At 40.3% G+C, this 27,906-nt stretch overlaps 1 protein-coding gene across 2 annotated transcripts; it reads left to right on the top strand.

Annotated features, from left to right (window-relative positions):
- Window positions 1-2,157: 2,157 nt before the first annotated feature.
- On the top strand, window positions 2,158-17,547 carry zbtb34 (zinc finger and BTB domain containing 34). 2 transcript variants are annotated; one of them, XM_050050846.1, is made up of 2 exons: window positions 2,158-2,315; window positions 10,866-17,547. In XM_050050846.1, exons 1-2 carry the CDS (start codon window positions 2,298-2,300, stop codon window positions 12,426-12,428), a joined length of 1,581 nt encoding a protein of 526 aa, XP_049906803.1. In that variant the 5' UTR covers window positions 2,158-2,297; the 3' UTR covers window positions 12,429-17,547. The 2 variants fall into 2 exon arrangements, with proteins under 2 accessions (XP_049906803.1, XP_049906804.1); XM_050050847.1 differs by having other exon boundaries at window positions 2,213-2,315; window positions 10,870-17,547.
- The last annotated feature ends 10,359 nt before the right edge of the window (window positions 17,548-27,906 follow it).

Raw genomic sequence — 27,906 nt, 5'->3', positions numbered from 1 at the left:
CCCCTATACGATCCCTGGCGCTGCACCACTCAGAAGCAGCCCCATTAGCTTACCGCCGAATAATTCCTGGTCAACCAAATGACACTGAGCTAACAAAGCCCCATTTCAGAAAAGATTACAACTTCAACAGGAAACCCTTTGATTATGAGTTTGTTTGAAATGTTATCAATACCATGATCATTCCTGCGGATCAACAAAACCATCTCTAATCACCATACCTTGGCTGCACCTTCAGTTGTGCATCAATCTCCAGAAAGAGGGGGGGGGGAAAGAGAAGCAAATTACAGTCGAGAATAGAGGAGTGACTTGTTTAACAAGACGCACGTGCAATGACAAAGCGATTCCTTTCTCTACGTTGATCACCCACCTGCACACAGATTAGGTCAGATATTCACCTGAGCTGCCAACCTGTCACTCACACTCAATAAAAAAAAAAAGAAGAAACACACACAGCTCACATTCATTTCATGTTAGTGCTCCCAACAGTGGACAGCAGACAAGACTTTACCTGTCTCTGTTACCAACAGAAAAACACACATAGACTACAATGTTTGCATGCAGCTATTATAATAAATTAAGTGGAACATGGGCATGAACTTGGAACGTGGAACATGAGCCTCAGGTAGGGGTCGCAATATGCACAAATCAAAACAAGCTGCCATTTACAAACATAATGGTTAATAAAATAAGGATTTAAAGATTATGACATATATAATAATGTAAACCCAGCTTTGGTGTAAGTGCAAAGTGCTTATAAATAATTATACTTCACGTGCTTGGTTATTATTCTCGAGGCTCTATATACCACACATAAAAGTGATTACTACAATAACCAATTCTCCAGTCTACATTGGGTGATGGCCAAACATTAAAAAGCTAAATTTAGGTTATTTTTGTTCAGGATCCTGCACAACAGTTACACTTACAGGATTTTACATTTTATTATTTTTGAAGTTTTATTGGATTAATGGAAAAGCCGTACAGATGATCTGAACAATTTTTCCACTGTCTTGAAGAAATGCTGCGATCTTTCTCACAGAGCTCCTCATGAAATCCTGCCAACACTTCCCTCATTTGTGAATGCATTATCAATCATGATGCACAAAGTTAGTTGATATACACAAGACTCACACAAACAGGTATTTATTGTGGTAAAACAAAAAATAAAGAAAGAAAGAAATGACAAATAAATATAGTTGATATGTGTCTTCATCATTTAAGATTATTTTATAATTATATCTTTTTTTATGGCATATTGTCATCTGATTAGTTGAATAACATAGTTCCCTTGTAATGCTGATTCACTTCAACCTTTTGAGAGTTGTGTATTATAATAAAAGGGGGGAATGGGATGCAAAGTTGACATTTCAGCATCAATTTAGACTCTGGCGCCCCTTTGTGGTATCCATGCGGAACTCCATACATTCAATTTTCAGTTAATAAAAACTGGTTATTCCACTTATTAACTCTTATTAGACAAAAAGCTGGATAAACTAAACAAAAATATGAATAAAACTTCTCATGGGTTTAGAGGTAGCCAATGCCTCTGCAGTTGTGATGGTGACACAACTCAGCTCAATTAAAAAATGTGTTTTTGGAGGGTCCAATACCTCAGTTTTTTGGTAATAACCTAACGCTACCCTAACTTATAGTGGAATATAAAGGATAAATGAAACAAACAAACAAAAAAACTTATATAATAAACATAATGTAAATGTTGACAATGTTGTAATTTTATTTAAAAAAAAAAAAAGAAGCTCTCTCTCTGTTTATGCGTGTGACGGTGGGGGGGGGCAGCTGCACAGCTGGACAGGTACTGACCAAAGTCATCTCAGATTTTAATAAACTTAAGTTATAAAATAAGTACAACATTTACAAAACAGGAGAACAAATGCACTAAATACACTTACATTTAGTGTTCCCTCCCACTGGAAGCAGATGAAACTATGTATATTGTCATGGCATGGGTGTAGTCAGCAGATAAGGGCATGAGTATACGTTAGCCACGTTAAACAATGTGGAGACCGACTGTAGGTTACTTTACATTTATGTCTCCGCGTGTATATGTTCTCCATCACGTCGTACTCTTAGAACATGATGTCTCAGTAAATAACACTGACATGAGCAAGGGAGGGGCTGCTGCAAAACACACTGATAGAATGAATGCAAAGAGCCAAAAGAACACTTCCTGTTGATGCAAAAATTGCAGCAGCAACTGTCTGACACATCTGGACTGGAGAGGGGGGGAGGCCTGGCTGTAGTGTAAGCGAACTACTGAGGGGAATGGACAACGTTTAATGCTAATCTGCAAGACGGTGAGTTTAATGGACTTCAACTTTGGCTCGGGCTGGTGACCGTAATGTGTTCTCAATGTCGGCGCGTCTTTACTCTGACAGCGAAATAAATGGGGAAATAATTGCCTGCGACCGTACGCTAGCAACTAAATGCTAGCTAGCGTTAGCCGCTACTTAGCATTTGCTGATATGGGATGGCTGCTAGCTACACTAACGCTAACGGGGTGCAGAAGCTAGTTAGCATAGTTAGCTATTTCATGACAGCCGACATAGTTTGTACCCGCGTTCGACGTTGTAACTTAGCTACCATACCATACGATGTTTTAAAGCTTATTTATAATATGAGAAAGCCTGACCAAAGCGTTAAACACTCCACCACGCGTGACAGTGGGAAGTCACTGTGAAAGTTTGGCTTTTTCTGACATAATTGCCCGATACTAAGCTAGCTTATATAGCTAGCGCTGTTAGTTAGCTGGTGCTTGTGTGCTGCTTGATAGTTGGTGGTTCGGCCCTGTGAGCCGATGCTTTTTTTTTTTTTTTTAGTTAACGTTGATTTAACTATAAGTTACAGTAGAAATCAGACATGGTTGACAACTAAAAAGCAGGTGGATGTGACGGTCAAGCTAGCGATAGCCTAGCTGTTCCGCTAGGTCGCATAGACCCCCATCAGTTGCTAACTAACTACTAGCAAAATGGTTTGCAATAAAGTTTGAGAGACTGCACATTTGCTCCCCACTGTATCGGCTCTGTATGCACGTAACTTACGATGGGATCGACAATACATGCTAATGTCCCTCAGTGTCTATGCACGATGAAGCAAGCACGGATAAATGCCAGTCTTAATGAATAAGTTAACGTACCGAATATATAGCGAGGACTTGAAATAAAACGCTTTATTTTGCACCCACTGTACGTTAATGGGATGGCATCAGGCCCGTATATGCAGCGTGTCATAAACTAACCTGTAACGTTAACTACAGTGGATTTTGCAAGGCATATGTTAAGCTGAAAGACTCAAGATAGCAGTATTATCAGTGCTTTATGTCGCAATATATGTAACGTTAGCCTACCTGTAAACCTCTTGTAACTTACATGATGTTATGGCAGGAAAGGACAAAGTACAGGAACTTGTTAGGTTATTCTGTACACCTGGGCTCACCTAGCTCACCAGGCAGGCACTGTGTTAAGCTACTATCAGCTTTAAATGTTCCCAGTCTGCCCAGTTTGAAACCAACAGCACGCATTATTCTAGGACAACTGCATCTGAAACTATCTTAAATGGTTTAACTGTAAGGCATGTCAGAACACAGTGGGGCCAAACCAATTACCACTCTTGCATGAGCAAGCATTATGGCTTTGCACCCATTCAACCCTATATTATAGTCCCATTTCTGTTTGGGATAAAGCAATGAAACTGTATTGGCTTGTACCACGAGCTGAAATTAGTGGTTGTGCAATACACAGCATATTGATGCTGGTAATGTCTGGTGTAGACAGGGCCCTGTGGTTTATCCTGGTAATTTGGAAATTCAGAAATTGCTGTGGCAGTGCCAGATGTTGTTGTTTGTAGCAGGAGCAGGTACCATGCCTTAATCTGTAGATTTGCAAACTTCACACATTTTCCTAATATATTTGCAACCTTTTTAAAATGTTGTTCCATGCCCATAATATTGTAATAGTTATCGCTTTATCATTGATATAGATGTCATTACATAAACTGTTTCTAACTCACAAGGTAAAAAGTTAAATGCATGTTGCAAGTCAAAATAATCTTAACTATTTACTCTCTAGCAGTGTGATATACAGTATTTTTCGTACGTATACATTTTGGAAATGTAGAAAACTTACCTAAAGAATTCAGTAAAACTGAAACTACATGTCAGCAGCAAATGGTGGCTGTCTTTGTTGAATTCTTTCCTACCATTAGCAAAATCTGACCATTTGGTGGTGATAAAATCATCAGTTTACATCCTCTAGAAGTGCTTGATTTGCCACTGACATGCTCGGATTGTTATTCTAAGTGTCTAAAGAAAAATATGGAAAGGACCCCTACAAAGACTGACCTTTATGTCAAAGAGAAAGATCCTTTTTGTTTTACCAAAAGCAGCCCTGAAATCACTACTGCCAAACCCACCAGACTCCATTTAAGTAAACAGAAATTTAAGCATGTATCTAGCCAGCATATTTTCACATCTTACTGGGTGAATTAAGGGTTTATTTCAACCAAACCATAGTTGACCCAAAGATGGGTTCTGTGAGTTTTATTTTGTTTCTTAATACTTTAAATGAAGTGTGTTTTAAAATGATGAAAGTACGGTCTGTTTAAATGGAATCTGGTGGTTTTGGCAACAGCAACAGTACTGTTTCTGATTAAACAAAAAGGATCTTACTCTTTAAATAAAATATATTTCGCTGTAGGGATCCTTCCCATAATAAACTTTTTCTTTTTTCAATTCAAGCCTGTCAGTAGGCAAAAGAAGCACGTAACACTAGTGGATGTAAACAGACAATGTGCATATGCCCGGAGCCTGTTTAGCAGCTTCTGACTGCAGCCCTGTCGCTCAATATTGGATCATTTCCAAAAGTTGTTGTTGCTGTCAGTCACTTCGACACCAAAACGTGAAAATAGGGTCCAGGTTGGGAAATACTGAAGTTTAAGGCCCTTTAAGGGCATTGCATAAAATCTATCATTGCCAAGTGTAATTGCAACAGTGGAATCACTGCAGGGTGGCTCTAGGTGAAAAGGCAGTGTAGCAGGATGATATCCTAGCTAATTAGTGCTGATCATTAAAAGCACTGTTCCCACTGCAAACAAGACATGGTAAATTTGTCAAGGTTGATGGTAGACAAAATGCAGGATAACTGGTGCATGCACAAGGGAAAGGGTGAACTATGGAGGGCAGACTCAGAGTACTGTTGTGGCTCAACTAGATTTCCTTTCAACAACTATTTACTATCATCTGATTGCATCATTTATTGCTTGTAGAGGATGCAGACGTTGGAAACGATAGATAATGTTAGGCTGTCATTGTGAATGCCTTACTTTTAGATTTTTTCTTAATTAAAATTCCAAAACATACCTAGCTGATTCCTTTTTGGCTTCTCAGCCTTGAGTGTAACCGTGTCACCAGGAAGTACTCAACTGTGTCATCATGGCAAACTTACTTCACTGCACTGCATGGTACTGTATAATTCTGTTAGTCTGTTATGGTTTCTTTTTAGTGTTTGATAATGAATATGCTGTTGAAAAGGATAACATATAATAAGTAGGGGCTGAGGTCTTTTAAGTCATCCACTTGTGTTCATCTGATAAGCATGTGAGTGGGCTGAAATGAAAGATGAGCATTTTCTTGTTTTCCAGTTATTTACTTCAAATCAAATATGAGAACACACCCGAAGGCGAAGCATACAATATTTAGCTCTGCAACTGAGCTCCCACTAAGCTTTAACATTTTCCACAATGCACGTAATTCTCACACCAGCAGAGTTCCTCACATCATACCTTCCCTTTTAGTGTATCTAGTCTATTTTTATCTTGTTTTTTCTACTATCTGTTTGAAATTGCTCCCCCAACCTTTGCTTGTTAAGCAATTCTGTTCTGCGTCTGGTCTGCCCCACAAGCTGTTTTTCAAAGTAGGTGAAATGCTGCTGATGTTAAAGAAAGCATACAATGCTTGCTTGCTGACTTTGATTTTTCTTCTAATGTTTTTTTCCCCCTTCCTTTCGTTGACTTCTCTTTTTTTGAGTGGCATGCCTAAGTTATAGGCTTTAGGTGATGTCTTACCACCAGAGTTATGCTGACCTTATGGTCAGCCAAACTCTCACAATGTACTCAGCATCCTTTCTACCCACCTACACGAAGCAGCTGTGTCAAAAAGGTTTATTACCAGGCAGGGAGCTTGAGCCACAGATGGAAGTTTTGAGCTGAGTTTAATCATTTTCAGTTTTTCCCACGTGAGCCATGCATGTGACCCTCGCCCAGCATGTGCATCTCAACTACTGAGCATACATTCTTTGGCTGCCCTTCAACTTGGCTCCATACAGTATGAATGCTGTTGGCAGCCATTACTGGTATGTTTTAGTGTATGAACATGCTGTATTTGAAGGCTGGTAATGGGGGAGTGAAAGTAATATACAGTACACCTTCTTACGATTCTCTCTGTTTTGCTACATCTTTCCCTCTCATGTGCCAGGATGGGAGCATATGGTTTGTTGGACAGGTGTCTTGGCAAGCTTTGGCAACTGGAGGAAGTGTTTACGTTCCCAAAGTGCTGATAGGGACTCAATGCGCAGAAGATCATGCTGAATTGCCAGCAAGGGACAGGGAGGGAGGAGGATGAGGTGCAGGGGGAGAGATGGGAGAAGGGCAGATGGAGTGGGGGAGAGGAGGGTTAAGCCTGAGAACTGACTGATACTAAGGTTTTGCAACAAGGAAGTATAAGCTCTCACAAACAGAATTACACAGAAGGTACAGTGGAATTGGATTTCACAGTCGCTGCTTTCCAAAGTGCAGTTTAACTAGTTCTGCTGAGAAGGCAGGGCCTTTGTCTATTAATATTCATGAACCAGCTGAAGTCAGTATATTATTGTGCAAGGTTAGTGTGCCACTTGTGTGACTGTGCCTTTAGGTTTAAGTCAAAGCTTGATAGATGCTCTGATGCTTTTGACTCATCACAGATAAGCCGCTAGCCCAGCACCTGCTAATGTGTGCTCACATTTTTGTTTTCTGACAACTCAAGATCCAGACGTTCCAGAGGTTTAAAGGTAGCCAGATTATCTGCAGAGGTTGTTTCCTCTGCAAAACAAATGGCTCTAGTGATTTACTAGTAAAAACTGGCAAAAGCACTCAATAAAGCAGTTTCACGTTAAAAAAAATCTATGTTTTTCTAACTCTACTTGGCAGGGAGGGGCTGCTAACTGCGGTGGCTGGTGCAAAAATGCAAATGGCCCGATCTAGAGCCAGTGTTTTGTTTGTTTGTTCTGGGCTACTGTAGAAACATGGCTGTGTAGCATGTGAACTCCATGGATGAGGACCCACCCCCTATGTAGATATAAATGGCTTATTCTAAGGTAACAAAAACATAATGATTCTTATTTTCAGGTGTCGATACACTCAAGAAAACATACTTATTACATTATATTCCATTTCTGCCAATATATTCCCCTGAATCCTACACACTGGATTTTTACCACAGGGAGAGGCAGCTGTCAGTTGGATGAGAAGATCAAAAAGCACTAGGCAAACAAAAGCCAACAGGAGCGGTTGCGTCAGTGTCATTACTGAAAGACATATAATCTGGTGTATCAAAGAAGCTGTTAAGAAAGGCATTGTAAGAGACTTAAGATTTCATTCTTTCTAGGGCCGTAACGGTACATGTATTTGTGTCGAACCGTTTGGTACGCGACTTTCGGTTCGGCACGACCCTGTACCGAATTATTGAGCGCAGGATATTATTTTATTTTATTTTGTTTTATTTTAATTCCGTTTTTGCGAGCCGAACCATTTAAAATATCTAGTTCCCCGACGGACATAATTGAGTGACGGACCGAGTCCCGTAAATCTCCGCTTTCACTTTGTGCAGCGCATTCTCGCATTTTGACAACATGGCAAGTGAGCCTGACGAACCTGAAGACCCACCCGCAAACCTTAAGTCCTCCGTTTGGGAACACTTTGGTTTCAGGGTAAAATACGAAGATGGAAATAAACAAGTGGACAAGACAAAAGCAGTGTGCCGACACTGCAGAACAGCGGTCGGGTATGTACTTGGAAACACGTCTAACATGCTAACGCATCTAAAGCGACACCACCCGAGTTTGAACGTTAACCGGCACGACTAGAAAAAGCAATCTGGTGCAAACTACGATATCGTCGTCGTTTAAAAAGAAAGAGCGTTTCCCTGACCATCGCGCTAAAGAAATAACCAACGCCATTGGAGTTGAGTAAAATTGTTTAAGCTGCACTTTAGATATAAGCATGTTTTGTTTACTGCACTTTAACAAAGTGGGAAAGCTAAGTAAGTTCCTAGTAAAACTGAATCTGAGCAGGCTTTAAAGCTGACCAGCTGCACTATACTTTTTATTTTAATTGAGTAAAACTGTTAAAGCAGAAATGTATATTTATATTTTTCATTCAAAAAATGTGTTAAAAAAACAGCAGGATTTTATTTTTCACTTTTATATTTCTATTTTCATTCAAACAATGTGAAAAAGCAGGATTTTATATATATTTGTTTCATTCAAAAATTGTGTAAAAAGAGTTAACTGCTGTGGTGGTATGTTTTAATAAGGTTACCAATAAGTAAAAGATATTTAATAGTTGTCTATTTTTTTTCATTACTGTACCGAAAAAAACGAACCGTGACTTGTGTACCGAGGTACGTACCGAACCGTGATTTTTGTGTACCGTTACAGCCCTAATTCTTTCCCTTCCAAATGCAGCATACCTTTACAGCTTCCCTCATTTGTGACTGTTTGTTCAACCAGTTGTAACTGTTTGATAGCCTTTACTTCCCTCTCAATTTCCTTGTTGAGCAATAATGGCTACGGATGAATAATCACTGAAAAGTGCAACAAATAATTGACGATTAAAGAATTAAATATGCAGATAGGGTTTTTAAATTCAGAATCTATCTATGGATTACATTCTCTTCCTTGTTCTTGCACACCCTCTATTACTTGAACTTGATTCTGTGAAAGTGGTGCCACTCCCAGAAAACAGCCACTTTCTTTGCACATTATATATGTTGCTCCAAACAAACTGTCTGCCAAATGGGTAACTGTTGGAGCTATTATGAAAACATATACTATGTATGCTCAATGGGAATAATGTTGGTCATTTTCTGGATATAAATTCACAACAAAATGACTTTGTGTTTCCAGTTACTATTGGTTTTGCAGATGTTTGTTTTTTATCTTTGAGATTAAACATAGTGAAGTGGTCAGACACTCTAATGTTAAGTTTGTGCTGGGGATGGGCTAGAGTACTCGAGTACTCGTAGAACTAATACAAAGCTCATTGAGAAAGGAGGCTGAGTACTTATTAACATTGTAAGGATCCTTCAAAGTTGGTTTACGAAAGATTTGTTAAATACTGAGGCAAGATTTTTTTTTGGTTGACACATTTATATTGTCTGAAGGCATGTATTATCATATTGTCAAGCCCTGTATTAAAGATAAAAAGAAACAAAAAAACGAAACAAAACATACAACAAAATATATTACACTTGAGGTGAGAATGCACCTCAGTTGTAGCCTATAAAGTGCTGTTTGCTGCAATGCATTCAATATTGTCTGGGCTCAAGACAGACTTTATACATTGGTTGCACTGGTGCACCTAACTTTTAGGCCCATCAGCACATAGATTAGGTGCACCCAAATTTTTTCACCACCTGTTCTGGCACTGCCGTAATACTACTTTTTTTAAAGTGTTAACTGTTATGTCAGCTCCCATACACATTGGTAATTTCTTAACTCATTATGTAAATGATTGCACAGGGCTGTACATTAGCATTTGTTGCACATACTGCTGGTGCTACAGAGGTTGAAAGTTTATCCGCACAGGTCACAAAATTGTAGCTGGAGTATAAATGTATAAAGTAAGTCCACTGTAGTTTATTGTATTTCCCCTTTCTGTCTTGGATTCAGACTTCTTGTATAGCACATGAGTATTTGTGAAGAGAGAGAGATACTTTGTTTGATTATGAAGACCAGTGTTAATGTTCAATTCTCTAGTTTATCAGTGAAGTACATGAACATAAAAACAGTGACAGCTGACTCATAAATGCATCTGTCCCCAGCATCCAAGCGCTGTCTCACCATTGCATGTTAGACTACAACTACCAATAGTGATGCCCTATCACTTCACCTCACACACAAACAAGCACACAAACCCTCACCTCAAACAAACAGGCAGCTCTGTCTCACACACAAACGCAGCACAGAGCTGTATTTCACTTGTGCTACTGCAGTTATTTCATTCATCATACAGCCATGCAGTAAAAGCCGAAGATGTTTGGTTGGGATTCGGCATTTTACCGGGGTCAGGGGAGACAGGTGGTGGAGCGGTTACCTCCGCTTAGTGATGTCGGGTCTGGGCTGGGCCTTTCAGAGCAGGGGACAGGTGTAATGGGCACTGCAGCATTTTTCTTGATGACAAAACAACCACTAATGCCTTACATTTTAAACTGGGGGTATGTTTTACGATTGTGATGTTGCTTGAGGAGGAGTACAGGGCTGCTTACACACATTTAATACACACACAGAGACAGAACTGTTAAATGTCAGGTGCACTGGTAGGACTAATGATAATGTTTAGTTGCACTTGACAAATTTTTGGTCGTACTCTGGAGCCTTGATTATTGCTTTTATCGTAGAATTTGCCATATACAGTTCTGTATAAAGTTAACCTGTATCAAATACTCAAACAGCCTTCTGTCTCATTTGTTTTACATATACAGCACAATAGTTTTTTGTTTTTTTTGTTACCTGTGAAATTGTTAAAATGCGTTGTGTATTGTGAATGCACTGTCTCAAAATCTAATGATTTCTTCTCTTTTCTCTTTTTTCTGTCAGGCAGCCGACAAACTGGAGAAGCATATCCAAGAAATGGACGACGGCAGCTACATCGAGTTCGATGTGCCGGAGTTCAGTAACACTGTTCTTACCCAGCTCAATGAGCTGCGGCTGCAAGGAAAGTTGTGTGACATCATCGTTCACATTCAGGGCCAGCCATTTCGAGCCCACAAGGCTGTGCTGGCAGCTAGTTCACCCTACTTTCGTGACCACTCAGCTCTCAGCACCATGAGTGGCCTTTCCATCTCGGTCATCAAAAGCCCTGAGGTGTTTGAGCAGCTTCTTGCATTCTGCTACACAGGTCACATGTCCCTGCAGCTCAAGGATATAATCAGTTTCCTCACTGCTGCCAGCTTTCTGCAGATGCAGGCCATCATTGACAAGTGCACCCAAATCCTTGAGAGCATCCACTCCAAGATCAGCCTCCCAGTTAGTGTCTGCAGCCCAGAGAAGGATGACTCACAGACCAGCGGCAATGGGGTCAATGACAGCAACCTCTTTGTAAACCCTACCCAGATCTCCCCCCCTTACTACTCCCGGCAGAGTCAGGCAGGACACGAAGCGCGCTTTGAGCTGGCAGGGAAAAGCCTGGGTCGGGGGCGACAACTTCAAGAGGAAGGCCAGTCAGACCGAGGCAGTAGTGATAGTGTGTCAGAGCATGATGCTCCCATAGAGGGAGAAACGGAGCAAGTGGAACTGATCGGCAAAGACGGGCAAGTAACAGATGTGCATGTGAAGATAGAGAAGACCGATAGACCCACTTACTCAGATAGTTCCTCAGCTGGTGATGATGGCTACCACACAGAGTTGGTAGATGGAGAGCAGGTATTGGCTGTCAGTGTGGGCTCTTACGGGCCTGTCATCCAGTCTGCTGCCTATTCTTACTCAGGGCTGTCCTCCTCATGCTTTGTCAACCTTAGCAACTCCAGTCCTTCCCGCTCCATGCTCAGTGGCTTCAGAGGTGGGCGAGCCAGGGCAAAGCGTCCCTTGGCCATCCCAGCAGGGGTGCTGAGTCATATCAAAACAGGCTCAGATGATAGTGAATCAGCTGTGGGAGCCACAGGGTTGGAGAACGATGTGCGAGAGCGTAGCCTGCGGAGTCAGTGGTACCCCTACAATGAGAGACTCATTTGCATCTACTGTGGAAAGACCTTCAATCAGAAAGGGAGCCTGGATCGCCACATGCGCCTGCACATGGGAATCACCCCATTTGTTTGTAAATTCTGTGGCAAGAAGTACACAAGGAAAGACCAGCTGGAGTACCACATCCGTGGCCACACGGACAACAAGCCCTTCCACTGTCAGATCTGTGGCAAATGCTTCCCATTTCAGGGCACCCTTAACCAGCACCTGAGGAAGAAGCACATGGGAGCATCAGAGGGCAGTAATCATATAGACTCTCCAGAGAGGACGGAGGGAAGCTCAGGTCAGAAGGACCAAGAGGATACGTCTGAGGGGATGGCCTTCGAGGCGCAATATGCAGAAGAGGCACCAGCCAATGATATGGAAGAGAGTTCAAAATGCAGTCCAGAGGAGGCTCAAGCATCAAGATGTGATTTTTAGGTCCTGCTTCAGGTTAAGGAAGCTTTAAGAAATGTTTATCTTAACTCAACTTAAAGGACTTTTTTTTCTTTTTGAATCAGCTCCCTCTTCTATGGACATTTCTTGTGTCAAAGGGTTTCTGTCAATTTTGTGAAAGTTAGACGTTGAATGCAGAGAGCAAATGGGTGCTTTATAGAAATTTGATTCTTTCAAGCAAAGGGAGTAACAACTTACTATTTTTGAGGAGGTCCCAATAATCAAGACCCCCTAATTGATTTCTCTTTTTATCTTTCCATGTTTTTTAAAACATATTTACAGAGTTATATAGGCATGTTGCAATAATTGATAATGTGAAAGCTCTGGTAAGATGCTTGTCATATCACCTTTTTACCTGACCTGTTTTTGCACATGTGGCCACAAGAGGTCACTTACTCACAAGGAATGATTTTTCTGCCAGTGCAAAGCTTCGTGTGACATATCCGTTCAATACCTCATGATGCAACTACATACTCATAAAAGACAGTATTTTAACTTAAATGAAACTCACCAGGTTCTACCTCATAGCCAAGAACCTACCAGGCACAGACGTGTTCACCGTTTGGAAATCCGTTTTAGGTTGTATATGTACAGTATCTTATTGCCAAACCCTGTAAAGAATATTCTCTCAACACAAAGCCTTGATACTTAGGGGAAATATTCCTTGCTGATTGTATGGATTAGGGACTTAGTCCTTGTCAAATGTTTCATGGTCAGCCAGGTTAAAATGATGATTAAGAAGGTGCTATGTTAGGAGTACATTAAATTTGCTAGCTTTCTTGTGTGTTTGTTTTTGGCAAATGCGGAGAATAGAGTAAGAAAATGGCCCTGCATATTTTCAAGATATGATTTTGCTGTCTTATAACGTTTATTCTACAAAACACTTAAGATATCTCTCATCACTACTGGAGATCTCACTCTGTCGGCCAAGGCGTGGTTTTTTAGATGCTGTCATCCATGTAATGGATGAGTTACGTCCATACAGTGAAGTCATTTGTATTTCTCTATACTCTGATGGCAGACTTATACTGAATTATTGTATGTGTAAATTGTTTTGTCCTGAGGTAGGCTTCTAGGTTACTACTCAGCGTCTAACAGAGACGGGAGTACTCATTGTCAACTCAGCACAGTAGGAACAGCTCTGGACCTGTTCACATAAATCAGTATAGTATACTAGTCTGAATAATATGCAAACAGAAAGAACAAAGGAATCTCAGCCATTTTGACATGGTTTTTCTTCCATTATTTGAAAGAGCTATGGGATTGTTTCCTTGTTTTCCTTCTGTCCTACCTTTTTACGATGGGACGGTCGATCTGTGATCTTTGTTCTCTGCATTGGGTGGGGTCAAATGCAGACTCGGAACAAGTTTTCCTCATTCGTCAATCCTACTTCACGGTGTTGACATAGATGCAGCATTGCTAGATTAAGGAGAGGTAGCTGATGATCCAAAGTATTGATGCACTTTGCAGAGTTGGTGGGAGGGATGAGCGCTGTCCCATTGAGAAAATGTGCTAATTTCTGTCTTATTTCTGATGCGGCAGTGTCAGGGTAGTACTAGTTTCACAGCAGTGATTTTGTTTTCTTACTCTATATAAAAATGTTGTGAGCTTTGACAAGACTCTGCAATCACATGAATACTATTGGCTACAAGTCATGCATATGGCTACCTATTTTATCTATACTGTTTGAACCATGGGGAAACGGGATGGGGTGTTGTTAGTTTATAGAGACTTTGGTTTTAAAGTGCATTCACAGTAAATACCTAAAAGGCCATTCAAGGGCCTTATTGATTATTCTATCATATTTTGGAAATTTAAAGCTCAGCCGGGTTGTCCCTTTTGTGCTTTCCTGCTTTCTTATTTGCCAGTCAGCTGTTTAATACGTTTTTTTGAGAGCACCTGCTATATGCTTTTGTCCCATCTGGTCCATGCTGAATTTGTGTCAATGAATTGGATTTGATTATTTCACAGTTTCCATATGATTTTCTACTTTGTGTGTGTTTGGTGGGAGAAATACTGTGTTTTGTTGCTTATGTCTAATGTCAAGAGTGCAGTCCTTTTTATTCCACTGAATGTGCGGTTATCGTCTTCACTCATTGACAGTCGAGATAGTGAACCAAAATGTAGGGAATTTTGCAAAAATCGGTATAGCTAGCTTTCTGTTATCTTTGTGTTCAAGGAGTCATCACAAACACTTTCGGTCATCACACCCACAGTCTATCAGTACATTTTAGATGAATGTTTACTAAGTCCAGTTCATTTCTGTCGGTCGCTGATGCGACGTGCAGGTTTGACAGCTGATCTGAACTCACCAAAATCAGCAGGTGACTAAATTGATTCTTGCCCTTCACTCAGAAAAAAAGGAGATGCATTGTAAGTAATGTTTTGTGAGTAAAAGGTACAAACTGCTAAAACATTTTTGTGCCAAGTGTTCACACACCAAAGACTAGTAGGTGATTTTTAAGCATAAATTTTGACTGTATTGCATAATTGAATGCTCAGCAAGGAGAAGAGGTTCTTAATTTAATGTAGGACTAGGACATTGCTATTTGCAAGGAATGTATGTTTCCCAGCTTGTAACAATCACTTGTGTAAAATTTGAACAATTTGCTAAGAAGACATTAAGCAGCAAAGTCATAAATAACATAATATATTAAGCCATACAAAAGCAGACAATATAAACGTTGTGCAATAGGTATTGTAATTGTTTAAGCCAATGTAAACAAAAGAGAGAATACTTCACAAAAAGTGGCATCTTTAACTTAGTGCCTTGCCACAAGCTTTACATTTTAGATTCTGGCACTTAGATTCCTGTGCCTCTTTCATTTTATAATGGATTGAAAAGAGATTATAAACCGAATATGGCCACAAACATCCTTTAAAGTGGTACCAAGAATGAATAGAAATGAATTCACGTCATTCTTGTTCATTTTGTCGTTATTTTCAGCTCAAGTCCTACCCCCCGTTTTCGCTTTTTATCTCTTTTTTTTTTTTTTTTTTTTTTGGTCATGGAATGGACTGATTTTAAGGTTTCACTGATTTTGTAGCAATTGTTAACAATCAAATGAGGCAGACTTGTTCCCTGCAAGCTGTTGCCCTGTGTTTTAGAGACTATACTGTATGCCTCCTCTCTAACCACTGAGGACAATCTTAACATTGTACTGTAGTTTAAGGCATTTCAACAAAGGAAGGAGATGCATGAGAAACACAAATTCTACTTCCTCTCATTTGTCTCGGAGCATCTGGCAAGGGAACAGCTGCTTGGGTATTTAGCAGATAATAAACTGAATATATCTGGAGTTTAAAAAAAAAAAAGGAAAAAAAAAGCTTACCCTCATATACTGTAGCTGAATTGCACGTTGCTCAACCACAAAATTGTATGAAATTGCCAATGGATAATTTTTTTAAAAACTTGAGTTTTCTTGTATTTGTGTCATCGACTGTGCACTTACAGTTTTTTGTTGATAGTAAATACCAACTCCATCCGGGAAGTTTAGTTCATCTCTGTAGTTACCCTTAAGGGACTCAGCTATGATGGCCTCAATCACTTTGGTAGGGACCTTTACCCCTTAAATGGTGCTTTTTAGACTAGTCCGATTCTTTTTTTATTTATCAAACAAGTAGACAAGTCCATGTAATCATCACAGGTGAACGGAGGGGAAATTGTTTAAATGCTTTTCATGAACTACAGTTACGTGACACACACCTTCAGAACCAACTGAACTTGACACACACACTCGAATCGACTCTTTGTCAACTCTTAGTTCCACACCTCTTGAGTGGAACGGGAGATGCATTATGGGCCACAAGTAATCAAAAGGAAGTGTTTACAGGGAAGGCTGTCAGACTACTTTTTGAAATTGCAGCTCGTCCTATTCTTTTTATAATAAACTCACTTCAGGTAGTTTACAAACACTGATACAGGCTTAGAAAAAAATCTTAAGTCTTCCATAGCTTTTCTGTCAGTTTCTGTCCACTGTGTATTATAAGAAAAAGCAATAACCTTTTTAAAAAAGTGGTGTATTGGGATCATCAAGCCTATTGAAATATTGGCCTGTCATATATCAAACAAAGTGAATGTCAGGGAGCTGTTGAATTGAAGTAGGACCAGGACAATTTGATATTGATTTATTTTTTATATATTTTCTGAAACTTTGGAAACTTTCCACTTCAGAAAAAATATATATAAATGGGGAAAAAAGTGGTGTTGCTTGCTGGTGTTCTTAAATGCTCATCAAAATCCAGTGGTAGTCAGAAAACTGCAACACAGGAACTGAGCGTGTGGTTCAGTCATCTAACTCAGTGGCACTGTTCAGAGTTGCACCTCCAGCTGTGTCAAATAATGAAAGGGATTTTTGGGCTGTATAGCCACTGTTTGGGAGCGGGCTATCTGTGGTCATGCTGAGGTTAAGTGGTCTCCTTCGGCTCCTTGCGCACTGAGACTGTAGTTGTGGTTGTTCAGGACAAGGGGGAAGTTTTCAGTCCAGCTATTGTTCCTTTTCCTTTTACAACTCCCTAACCTCTGCACTATAATGTCTCTGGCTCATATGTATTTGGTGACAAGGCAAAAAAGAAAAAAAAAACTTAGAACTCAGGGTATATAGTGTTAAAAGTGGTCTCATTGGACATACTACTAATGTCCATAGTATAATTGTGCACTTCTCTTCAGGTGGGGAAACAAGTCCTCAGTCAGTGGTTCCCAAACATTCTGCCTCAAGGTCTCAATGAGCCCATATTTTCCACAGAGCTGAAGCATGGGGAGCGCTGGAGACCACGAACCGAACCATGATAGCAGAAACACCCCAACTCCTGTTTTGTCCACTCTACACACAACCTCACAACCCAACTGTGAACCTCAGAACTCTACTGTTTTGTACAACTATGAAGTAAATGAAGCTAGCTAGAGCTGATGTTGTATCTCTTGCCATTTATGAATTTATTTTATAGCATGAAATAAAATATATTTATTCAAATTATATATTTTACTCATAATCATTCTGTGCTGCTTCATTTTGGTTCTTAAGCTTGTAAATTGCTTTTTTATTATATAAAAAATGTCAATAGAATAATGCGTTTGTAAAATAAAGACGCTCATTTGGCTCTGATTTGTCTTTTGTGTGTCTCAAAAATGGATTTGTATGTGTGTTTTACATGTGCATGCAAATGACCCACAGGAACGCACTTGGTGTTAAAAGGAAGAGAAAAACATACTGTTATATTCAGCCAGCTTTTAGCAGTCTTGTTTACAAGGTGTTGAACAACAAGGCATCCAATATATGGGCAAAATTGATTGCTGACATGCATGGAATTCACATGATACTGTCATCATATTATGAAGGCATGCCATGTGGAGAAGAAGCACATGTATGTGCAACTTTTACCCTCTAGAGGGAGCTAGAGTACAACAAATACACCTCAAAGGGTCACTAATCCCCATGTGCCAGAAATTCAGTTAAACATAAACAAGGATGTATCTCAGAATGCGTTGACCATTGTGATGTAAAACACAATGCCTCAGTATTAAAATGTCACTAATACAAACAGCCCTGAGTAAATGCTAGGCCACTAGTTTGAGAAAATTAAGTTACATTTGGTTATGATCAGCACCTTTTCCTGTTTTAAGTTCTTTAGAGACTTTAATAATTTATTTTTGCTTAGAGTTTTCTTGCTTCAGGGGGTGCTTGTGGAAAATAGCCCATTCACAAAGTCACAGAGGCCAAGTAGCAGAATCTAAAACAATAAATTACTCTAGTCTCAGATGGCTAATAAAATTAATTTATCACCAAACAGGCTCTGTTCCCTGCTGCATCTGCAGTCAGATTCTCTGCCCAATCGTCAGCGCTGTTATTGCTCCTGTCCCTACTTTGTTAAAAAATGCACCCAAAGGGAGACATATATTCATAAAATGGCACAGCTGTGCAACAGCCTCCCATAGTGTTACCACTGTCTGTGGCTTTCACAGAAAGTAAGAACATGAGGGAACCAAATGACTAATAAACCACCAAATTGGCCAGCTATGTGCTTAGCTGACATTTTCTTTAAATAGTTTGCAACTGTTCTTTCAGGCTGCATGTTGCAGTTTGACTTCATTGAGAAAAAAAGTATCTAGCTTTTTTATACCTTAATATATTGATACCTACCGATCAGTAAATCATATAATACTTGCAACACATGATGCAAAATAAGCATCAGTCACTCATTGCTGAAAATTCTAATAAACTGGATGAATTGTTTAAATGGCAGCGTTATAGGGCCACGCAGACATCTGATCCTAAAATAATAGACTAAATTGCCCTGTGCAGTGGAATATGAGAATAAAAAAGAACCACAGAATACAAGGCCAGGAAACCCGAGGTAGTCATGTTTCCACAAGGAGTCTTTAACTGCATTCTATGGGAATGATGTATTGTGGCTCTCTGTAACACAAACTCTACCAGTTGGACTGGAGTGAATAATTGGTAGGTATAACTGTTTCACACATTCGTTAATATGTACTTTCGGGATGATCGTTTGTTTTGTTATGGCAGTTTTGCAAGTAGAACATGACTGGTGGGTCTTTGGTTGCCTGCACACGTTTGCTGCACTTTGGCTCAGTGTCTCATGCAGCAATGCACCCACGGAGTCCTGAAGCTGCAGCCTTCTTATGCATCTCACAGCTCAGACAGGGTCATTTCAGGCATGTACTCTTACCTTTTTGGAATGCCGCTGGAGCAAAAATGTGCCTTGTAGTTTGATAATGTGACCTATTAATTAATTTAATCCAGAAGATAGCTTGATGTTTGTCATTTTTTTTACCTATGGGCAGTGGTGCCCCCATAAAGTTTTCATAGGGGTGGTCAGATGGAGCCAGTGAAAATGCACACTGAAACCAAAAGCCACAACTGAATTTCTGAAATTTTATTATGCAGTTAAAGCAATAGGCAATATGAGAGTTAAGGAATACATTCTGATATACTTTGGTTTCTTATTTTACAGTTAATATTACTAAGTATGTGATGTGCATAGACCAATACTGGAACAGTTAACATATTGAGTTCCTCAACAATCCTGTTTTAATGTGGTATGTATCTCCACATGTTAGGCGATTCATTGTTCTTCAAATAGGCTGGTTGTTCTTTTTCTTTAGAAATCAAATAACAGCTTTAATTTGAAGGAGTACATTGACTTTAGGGCACAAAACATTTACTGGAAACAAGCCTTATCAAGTTTAGGGGGTCTTGTGGGTATCGATAAAACCCACCTTCATTGAGATATCTTGAGTTGAGTACTCAAGGGACCTTCAAGGGAAAATGACTGTCAGTTGTTCCCTCCCCAAATTTTTGCCTAACCCTTGAGCATTATTTAGCCTCCTTCCTGTCAAACTAACATGACATTCTTGCTGCCTGTGGATGCCTTAGGTCAGTAGTTCCCATTGGTCTAATCACTGGGTCCAGATTCCTCCTTTGTCATTAGTTCAAGGTCCACACAGTTTAATACATGGATCAGCCAAAACATTAAAAAAAACTGGCAGGTGAAGTGATTCACAATGATCATATTGTTACAGTGCAATGTTCTGCTGGGAAACCTTTGGTCACGGCATTCATGTGGATGCTACTTGATGTGCTCCACCCACCCGAACACCATTGCAGACCAAGTAAACCCCCTCATGGCAACAGCACTTGTCGATGGCAGTGCCCCCCCTAGAAGGACAATGCACCACGCCACACCACAAAAACTGCTCAGGAATGACCCCAGGAATGGGACAAAGAGCTCAAGACATTAACTTGGCCTTCAAATACCCCAGATCTCAATCTGACCGAACATCTAAGGAATGTGCTGTAACCCCAGAGGTACCCCCAATCCATGGTGGGTCCTCTGCTGCTGTCCTTTGGTGCAAGACATTACTTTCAGATTTTTTGAGTCCCATGCGTTGTGAGGTGGGGTACAAGTACATCTTACAGATGTTTGATTAGATCGGGATCCAAGGAATTTGGAGGCCAGGTTGATGTCTTGAGGTCTCTGTCATGTTCCTCGGGCCATCCCTGAGCCGTTTTTGTGGTGTGGCTTGGCACATTGTTCTGCTGGGTCGGCCACTGCTACTGGGGAGTGCTGTTTCCATGAGGCAGGGTACCTGGTCTGCACTGGTGTTTAGGTGGGCGGAGCGCATCAGGTGGCATCCATGTGAATGTCACAATCCATGGTTTCCCAGCAGAATATTGCACTGTAACGAGATGATCAGTGTTGTTCACGTCACCTGTCAGTGGTTTTAATGTTTTGGCTGATCGATGTATATTCGCTCTGTGCTGGAAATTTGCTGTACTTCAAAATAAAGTGTGTTTTTTGTTTTTTTGTACAAACTTGACACCTTGGCGAGTCACTTACGGTCCATTCATAATGGACTCGCGACCCACCAGTTGGGAACCACTGCCTTAGGTTGTCTAGTTTCACAAGATACCACTAACCTTCATGCTAGCTTTATAAATGACCACAACACAGCCCATTAAAGACAGTAATGTTGACCCCAAGTACTTTGGCAGTGGGGGAGCCAGCAACTGTATCAGGGTAGCCATGGCCCCCCTGGCCCCCTGTGGAGTCGCCACTGCCTGTGGGGTCATTTTGAGGGGCTTTTGTAAAACACATTGTGTCTTTAGATTTTTCTTAATCCCTCTGTTATCTGGTATTACTGCAATAGGGCCGACGTGTGAGTAACTCAAGCTCTTCCTTCATCATATTGTATCTGACTAAAGCATTAAGGATACTCCCAGTTGACCTCATTGATCATACGACAATGGAGGATAATGGATCTTGCATCCTGGCTGGCTTCTTCCTCATAATGTTGTTACCCCTTTGCTCTCTGAATGAGATAATACTGCCACGTTACAAGGGATCTGGGAGTCAGGAGTGCAGCTAGTGAGGAAGAAGAGGAAAACAGGTGATGGGTCCCCACCCACACAGGATAAAAATTCTGTGATTTACTAGGTTCGTTTATTCCTGAAGGGACTCCTTCTCTAAGAAACCACTGGAAACTACTGGTCTACCTCAACCATGAGAGTGTTAAATCGCTCAAAAGGAAATGCATACAGCGACAGTTGAGGGAAGTTAACCTCTGACCTGTTGGCCTGACTCACACAACGCCGCAATCCCCCTGCCTGCAATGGCTGCAGGGCACAGGTGTGCTGCACGTGTGAATGCTATCAAGGCCGTGACAGAGTGGAAAAAACAATGAAAGTGAAGCCAAGGAAGCACAGCAGCTAGCAGGTAGGGTACCATTTCCCCCTTTAAAGCTGAATATTGGCAAAGCTTGGTTCGTTTTTAAGCAGCTAATGAGAAGTAACGTGAAGTATCTGTGAATTCAGCTGCTTGTTAGCTAGCAGGTGTGGCTCATTAATGCTAACACGGTAAGTAGTTAGCAAACTCCAGTGAAGCTAACTGCTAAACATGCTAATGTTGACGTGGCCATTCCAGACGTTGCCATGTTTTCAGTTTACACAGTTTGAAGACTTGTTGCTGTGTTATGTGGATAAAAATAGTAGGCCTGTGATACTATTGTATTGCTGTGCCCCTGTGTTTGTCCTAAACATACTGGGCTCCACCTGGTTACAATGGCTTTTGGCATTGTGACGCAGCACAGTAGCAAACGCATAGGTCTAAATTATAAAATGAATGATGTGCTGCTTTGTTTCCAGTGTCCTGGTATTGTGCAGTTTGGCTCATGGTCGTGGTTTAATACAAGAGAGCCATTGTTAATGTTATTAGTCACATCTGTGCTTTTCCTGCTATGACAAGTCAAATGTCTGCAGTGTGAGACAAATGCTTATCACTACAAAAGCAGGAACAGGACATGTTTGCCTGACAGTGGGCATAGTCTCAGCTGTGATGTGGGGAAAAACTGAGGTTGTGAGCTTACAAAATGAATAAATTACTTGTATGAATGCTATTATGACAGTGTTTAGGGACATTTTTGGCTTGAATAGAGAGGGGCTGGAAAGATTAGGGAGCACTAAGCTTGAATACCATTTACCTAATCCTATGCCCACTATTCCTTTTTCGGTATCTGCATCTTTTCATACAGACAGTTTGACTAAAAAGTAACCAGAACACTAACAGAGTCTGCTGATGTTGGAAGCAGTTGTGTGTTTTGTAGTTAAACAAAAGTAATACAGCAGGTGAATGCACTTGGCTGAGTTAGGCCTAGTCCACACGAGCACGGGTATTTTTAAAACGGAACTTTTTTGGCCTCCAGTTTTTAAAATATCTGCGTCTATATGAGCGGTGTAATAAAAATACCTCCGTCCACATGACACTGCAAATTCCACTATCAAGCAATGTAATACACATGCCAAAGCAGTAGGTGGGTGGCAATGTAACTCCTAACTGTAAGGCCATTGTAGCCAATCAGAAGGCAGTAAAACGTCATTACCGTAAAAACAACAATCTCTGAACCCCCCCCCCCCCCCCCCACACCCCCACTCAGCAGAAAGAACTCCAGATTCTGATTCCTCAGCAGCTCCGTGAGAATCACTGTGTCATCATGTCACTGAGTAGCGTTAGTTGTATGATACAGCCACAAAGTGCTGATATGCTGCTAAATAGCAGCAGTATTTTGTTTAGGTCCATCCTCAAATCGTCTCTCGCACACACTGGATCGGGTAATAACACAGCTGTTTTCTGTTTACGTCGCACACTGTGACGTCATACAATGGAGACGAGACAAAATAACTGCGGTTATCCTGTCCACACATGACTGCTGACACCGGACTTTTCCAAAAAGTTCACCCTGGACTCCGGTTACAAATAACTCCGGTTACAGGGGCCCAAAACTGCGGTTACGTGTGGATGAAAGGCCAAACCGTGAGCAAAGAGTCACGGTTTTATAAATACCCGCGTTGGTGTGGATAGCCCCTTAATGTGTAGCTGCTGTTGAGGAGGTTTGTGCAATTTACTTAGAATTACATAAGTCTATGAGTCACCTGGATCATTGGTCTCATCAAGAAGGAAAAACTGCAGTAATGACTGAATAACCTGAAACAGTTCCCAAAACAAACTTCACTACATCAGTTTTAATGAGTTTATAATGTTTTATTTTAAAAAGTGGTGGAAGAGGTATTCAAATCCTTTCCTTCAGTAAAAGCACTAACACTATACTGAAAATATCTATTCTCTACCAGAAGTAGAAGTCCTGCGTTCAAAACCTTACTTAAATAAAAGGTAATATCAGCAAAATGTACTTAAAGTTGTTCAAGTAAAAGTAGTCATTGTGCAGTAAAATGTTCCTGATCCAGTGGCAGATCCTCCTTTAGGTGACATAGGCAGCAAAAAGGCCTTTGTTTTTGTATATAAATAGTTATTAAGAAGTGATTTAATGATACAGTGCTTTTTGTGGGGTGGGGGTTGGTGTGGGAATGCCAGTGGAAGCTTGCCTGGGGCGCTAAATGTGCTAGGTACGTACGTCGCTGTCCCTGTCAGTGTTTAACTTTTGGATTAGTAATAATAATAGTAGTGATGATAATAATAACCTTAATTACTATAGCGCTTTTACAAACCCAAGTTACAAAGTGCTTTACAGTACCGTACCATGCAATATGATAAACAACCAAGTAAAAGAATATCATCCACAGAAAATGCAATTTAAGAATTATACAAATATTAAATATAAACTTAAACACACATGTCCATACATACACGTCTAGGCTATGCGCATACATACACATAAAGGCATCACAAATGCACATATATGCACACATACCCACACACATACAAGCATACACACATATGTATATATGGGTATGCATACATGAGTGCACATACACACCTTCAAAGTCATACAATGTTATATAAATGCCAGTCTGTACAGGTGGGATTTTAACAACTGTTTAAACTGAGGAACTGACTCAGCCGATTGGATGTCGAGGGGGAGTGTGTTCCATAACTTTTAATATATTGGTTATATTTTGTAATATTACTGCTGCAATAATGTGCATGTTGCATTTTACTGCTGTAGATGTTTAGGGTTGTGCTTATTTGAACTATTTTATATATTGTCTGGTAGTTTAATCTACAGCTGTGTAGCATATTTTCAGCTTTGTGACGATTCATTTTTCAGCTGATCAGAGAGGGTTTTATGTAGTTTATTTATATTAAGAAGTAGAATTTTCTCAGTCCATAAAGGAACATTTCACCAGATAGGAGGTATAAAATAGTTAAGTAAAGTAAGTAGCCTACAGGTACCTCAAATTTGTACTTAAGTGCAGTACTTGAGTTAATGTTCTTACAGATTCCACCACTGATTGTGAAATGTCCAACATTCAAAACAAGCTCAGATGTCACCATTCTAATGCTGGGATGTCATTAAACTATTGGCAACTCCTGGCACAGAGGAGGGTGGTAAATTAAGTCTGTACTGGTAGATGATCTTCATACACTTTAATACCTATAATTACATGTGCTTACCTGGATAAGGAAAAAGCTTTGTTGAGTTGGGGTAAGCGTGCCATGCTGAGTTGGCGTGACATTTTAACCACAACCCAGAGGAAGAGGAACATCTGTCAGATTCTGAGAAACCACTCCTTTTCCCAATATAAGCCTTTTCATGTTGTTCATATTTTCCTTTATTAAAACTGAGTCAATCTGTTGTACTGGAGATGATCCATGCGCAGTAATTTTGACTCACAGTCCAGTAATGGTTTAGAGGCTCGCTGTACGGCTGTTTCTGTGTTGAGCTGTCAGACCACAGCTTGGTCCTTACAGAGCATGCATTGACAGTAAGTAGTAATGATTCATAAGCAGAAAGAACTATTTGTTTTTGAGAATTTTATAATTTGAAAGGAAATGCCATTTTAATCTTTTAAGACAGACATACATTGGTGAATGTTTTTGCTGTTGATCCTTTCCATGTTCTGTGCGAGCTGATCTCTGGTCTTGTATGGTATTTTAATATTTTGGCACACTTTTGTGATTATTTTGGTTGAAAGCGTTTTTCCAATGGATTTATCAAAAATAATGCCAGATACCAATGAAGTTTGCATGTGAGCCTTTGTGTGCTGCGTCTGTGTGCAATTATTGATAAAGGGAGCTGTGGGATTAAAGATGAGTGAACAGAGTTTAGCTCTTAAAGGTCACAGGCTGGGTTTTGTCTAACAGTGAGGATGCCACGCTAACAAAGTTTTGTTGAAGCAGGAAAATACTGCGACGCTGGAGTAGACACAGTGCAGTAATACCTTACAAAATAAAATTTCCATTGTGCTAAGGAAAATTTCTGTCTTCCATCCCTAAGAGATTTCTTACAAGTTCCCTGCAGAGGACTCACAGACGTTTTGGAAGGAGATGAAACAATGGTCATGGCACGTGGCCGTGCAGCTATAAGCAAATCTGCACATCCCCGCAGTTGGAAATCAGTTCAAATGCTGAGCTTTTGGAAAACGGAAAAATCCTGAATTCAATAGTTCCACTATGTAAGTAATAAACAATGAAGTGACTATTCTCCCAAAGAGAAGCCTCACCACATTATTATGCGTTTCTATTTTTAAGCATCTCTTAATAACTCCCATATGCATCACAATAATTTCACAGCAGTAATGGGCAGTCGTTTGAATAAATGACTTGGAAAAAGATGTTGGTTACGTTTTTATTGGGCAGCATTTTGTTGGATCTCACTATTTAGTATTTCATAGAGTTGTTCAGAGTTGTGTTTTTGCTGACTTGCAGTGTGACAACGACAAGGGTAGGTTGTGCTCAAGTTAGAGCTCTGTCACCTCAGTGGAATTCTCCATTACATAGATGTGAAAGAGACGGAGAAGCTACCCAGACACTGAAATGATAGCTTAGCTGTGGTACATCAGTACGTCTTAGTCTTTGGTAAGTTGTGACAGAAAGATGGAGTGATCACATTGGAGAAAAGAACAGAGAGATGAAAGGGAGATGACAGAAAGATAAATGTGGATTCAGTTTGCAGACACTTTATGGTTTCTGCTGGTGTCAAAGTGTTTTAAGGGCTTTTTTTTTTTTTTTTTTTCAAGAGGCTGGATTCTGTTTAAATATGTAAAAGCATATGTTAGTGTATAGTATTTAGGCCTAGTGCTCTGCAGTATCCAGTATACTGGTTGTTAGGGATGTGCCATATCATCTTGTTCACGATAATACCGGTATCATTTTTAATATCATGAAAAATTCATATTGTGATACTTGCGATATTTCGACTTGTTGACATATTGACATTGTACTGTTACCCACGGCAACAACAGCATGGCTGAAAGTGAAATTAGATTCCGCAGTGGTTGCAAAAAAGAGGAGCAGCTTCAGTAGTGTGGAATAAACTGTGCAACATTAGGCCTGGGCATCCTTAATGTTTTATGAACAGCCCTGGACTTCTCAGACTCTTTAAGCGAGTTATCGCTCAGAGGGAACTCATTCAGCGGCTCCTCTGGCAGCAGCACAGCATCTCTCCCTCTCCTCTCTTGCTGTATGCACCCGGGAGTCAGCGTCGTCAAGTGATTTTGTCGTAAACCTTTGAAAATGTAAACCTACGTGCTGCTCGCGGCTTGACAAAAAAAAAAAACATATACGTGAACGTGGTTCACGTATGTTTTTTTTAATAGTTATAGTAGGACAATAGTTATAGTTTTAATAGTTATTTTAGCGTAACAGCCTGTTACAGTGTGATGATTGGAGGAGAAATGGCAGAGCATTAAGGTCCAGGTAGGGAAATAAAACCAACTCCATTATTAAGGATTTTTTAAGAGAAGGAAATCTCCTGTTGATTTATATGTATTGATCCCAGGGTACACTTTTTGAATTTTGGGAGCTGTTTAAATGTATCATTTGTGGTAGATTTTATTTTGTTGAACTGTTGATATTGTATACAGAATCTGAATCTCACTCTGAGTTACTGTTGTTGTTTACAAACTAAAGAAATAAGAGATGATTTTTGTGTAGTTTTTACTGAATATTTGAAGGCAAATGTTAGCAGGGCTGTTTCAAGACACTCTGGGGGCCCTAGGCAAGAGGCACCATTGCTCTGACACACGCCAGGAACTCACAAACTACTTCGTATTTACATTGATCTGCAGCTGTGTAACTTCGTCCAGTTCGGCTGATGAAACGTTGGCAAACCTGGATGTCGGCACGGCCGGATTCAAACACACCTGAAGGTCTGCACAGAAGAGTCCTGGCTTTCCTTTTCCTCGTCCTCTCCTGACGACCACTCAATTTAATTCAAATGTCATTTTGGGGAAAATATCCGTCTTCTTGGTGTAACGCTATAGTGTCAGTTTGCATCAGTGTAGCGAGTGTGACAGTTGGTTAATTAACGGTTGTATATTTATAACACCTGTGAGCGGAGTGATTTTACTGTTACAAGTCCCAGTGATGTTATACTCTATATCAGCACTCACCCCAGATAGCACATCTGGCCGATGTTGGCCCGATGTATCAAGTTTAGATCGTTATGACGTAGCAGGGAGAGCGTTTGCTCATTGCCAAGACGTCG

The sequence above is a fragment of the Epinephelus moara genome, chromosome 8, assembly GCF_006386435.1.
Source record: "Epinephelus moara isolate mb chromosome 8, YSFRI_EMoa_1.0, whole genome shotgun sequence".
Classification (NCBI taxonomy): domain Eukaryota; kingdom Metazoa; phylum Chordata; class Actinopteri; order Perciformes; family Serranidae; genus Epinephelus; species Epinephelus moara.
The sequence above is the reverse complement of the archived record's forward strand: the minus strand, read 5'-3'. Positions and strand labels throughout refer to the sequence as shown.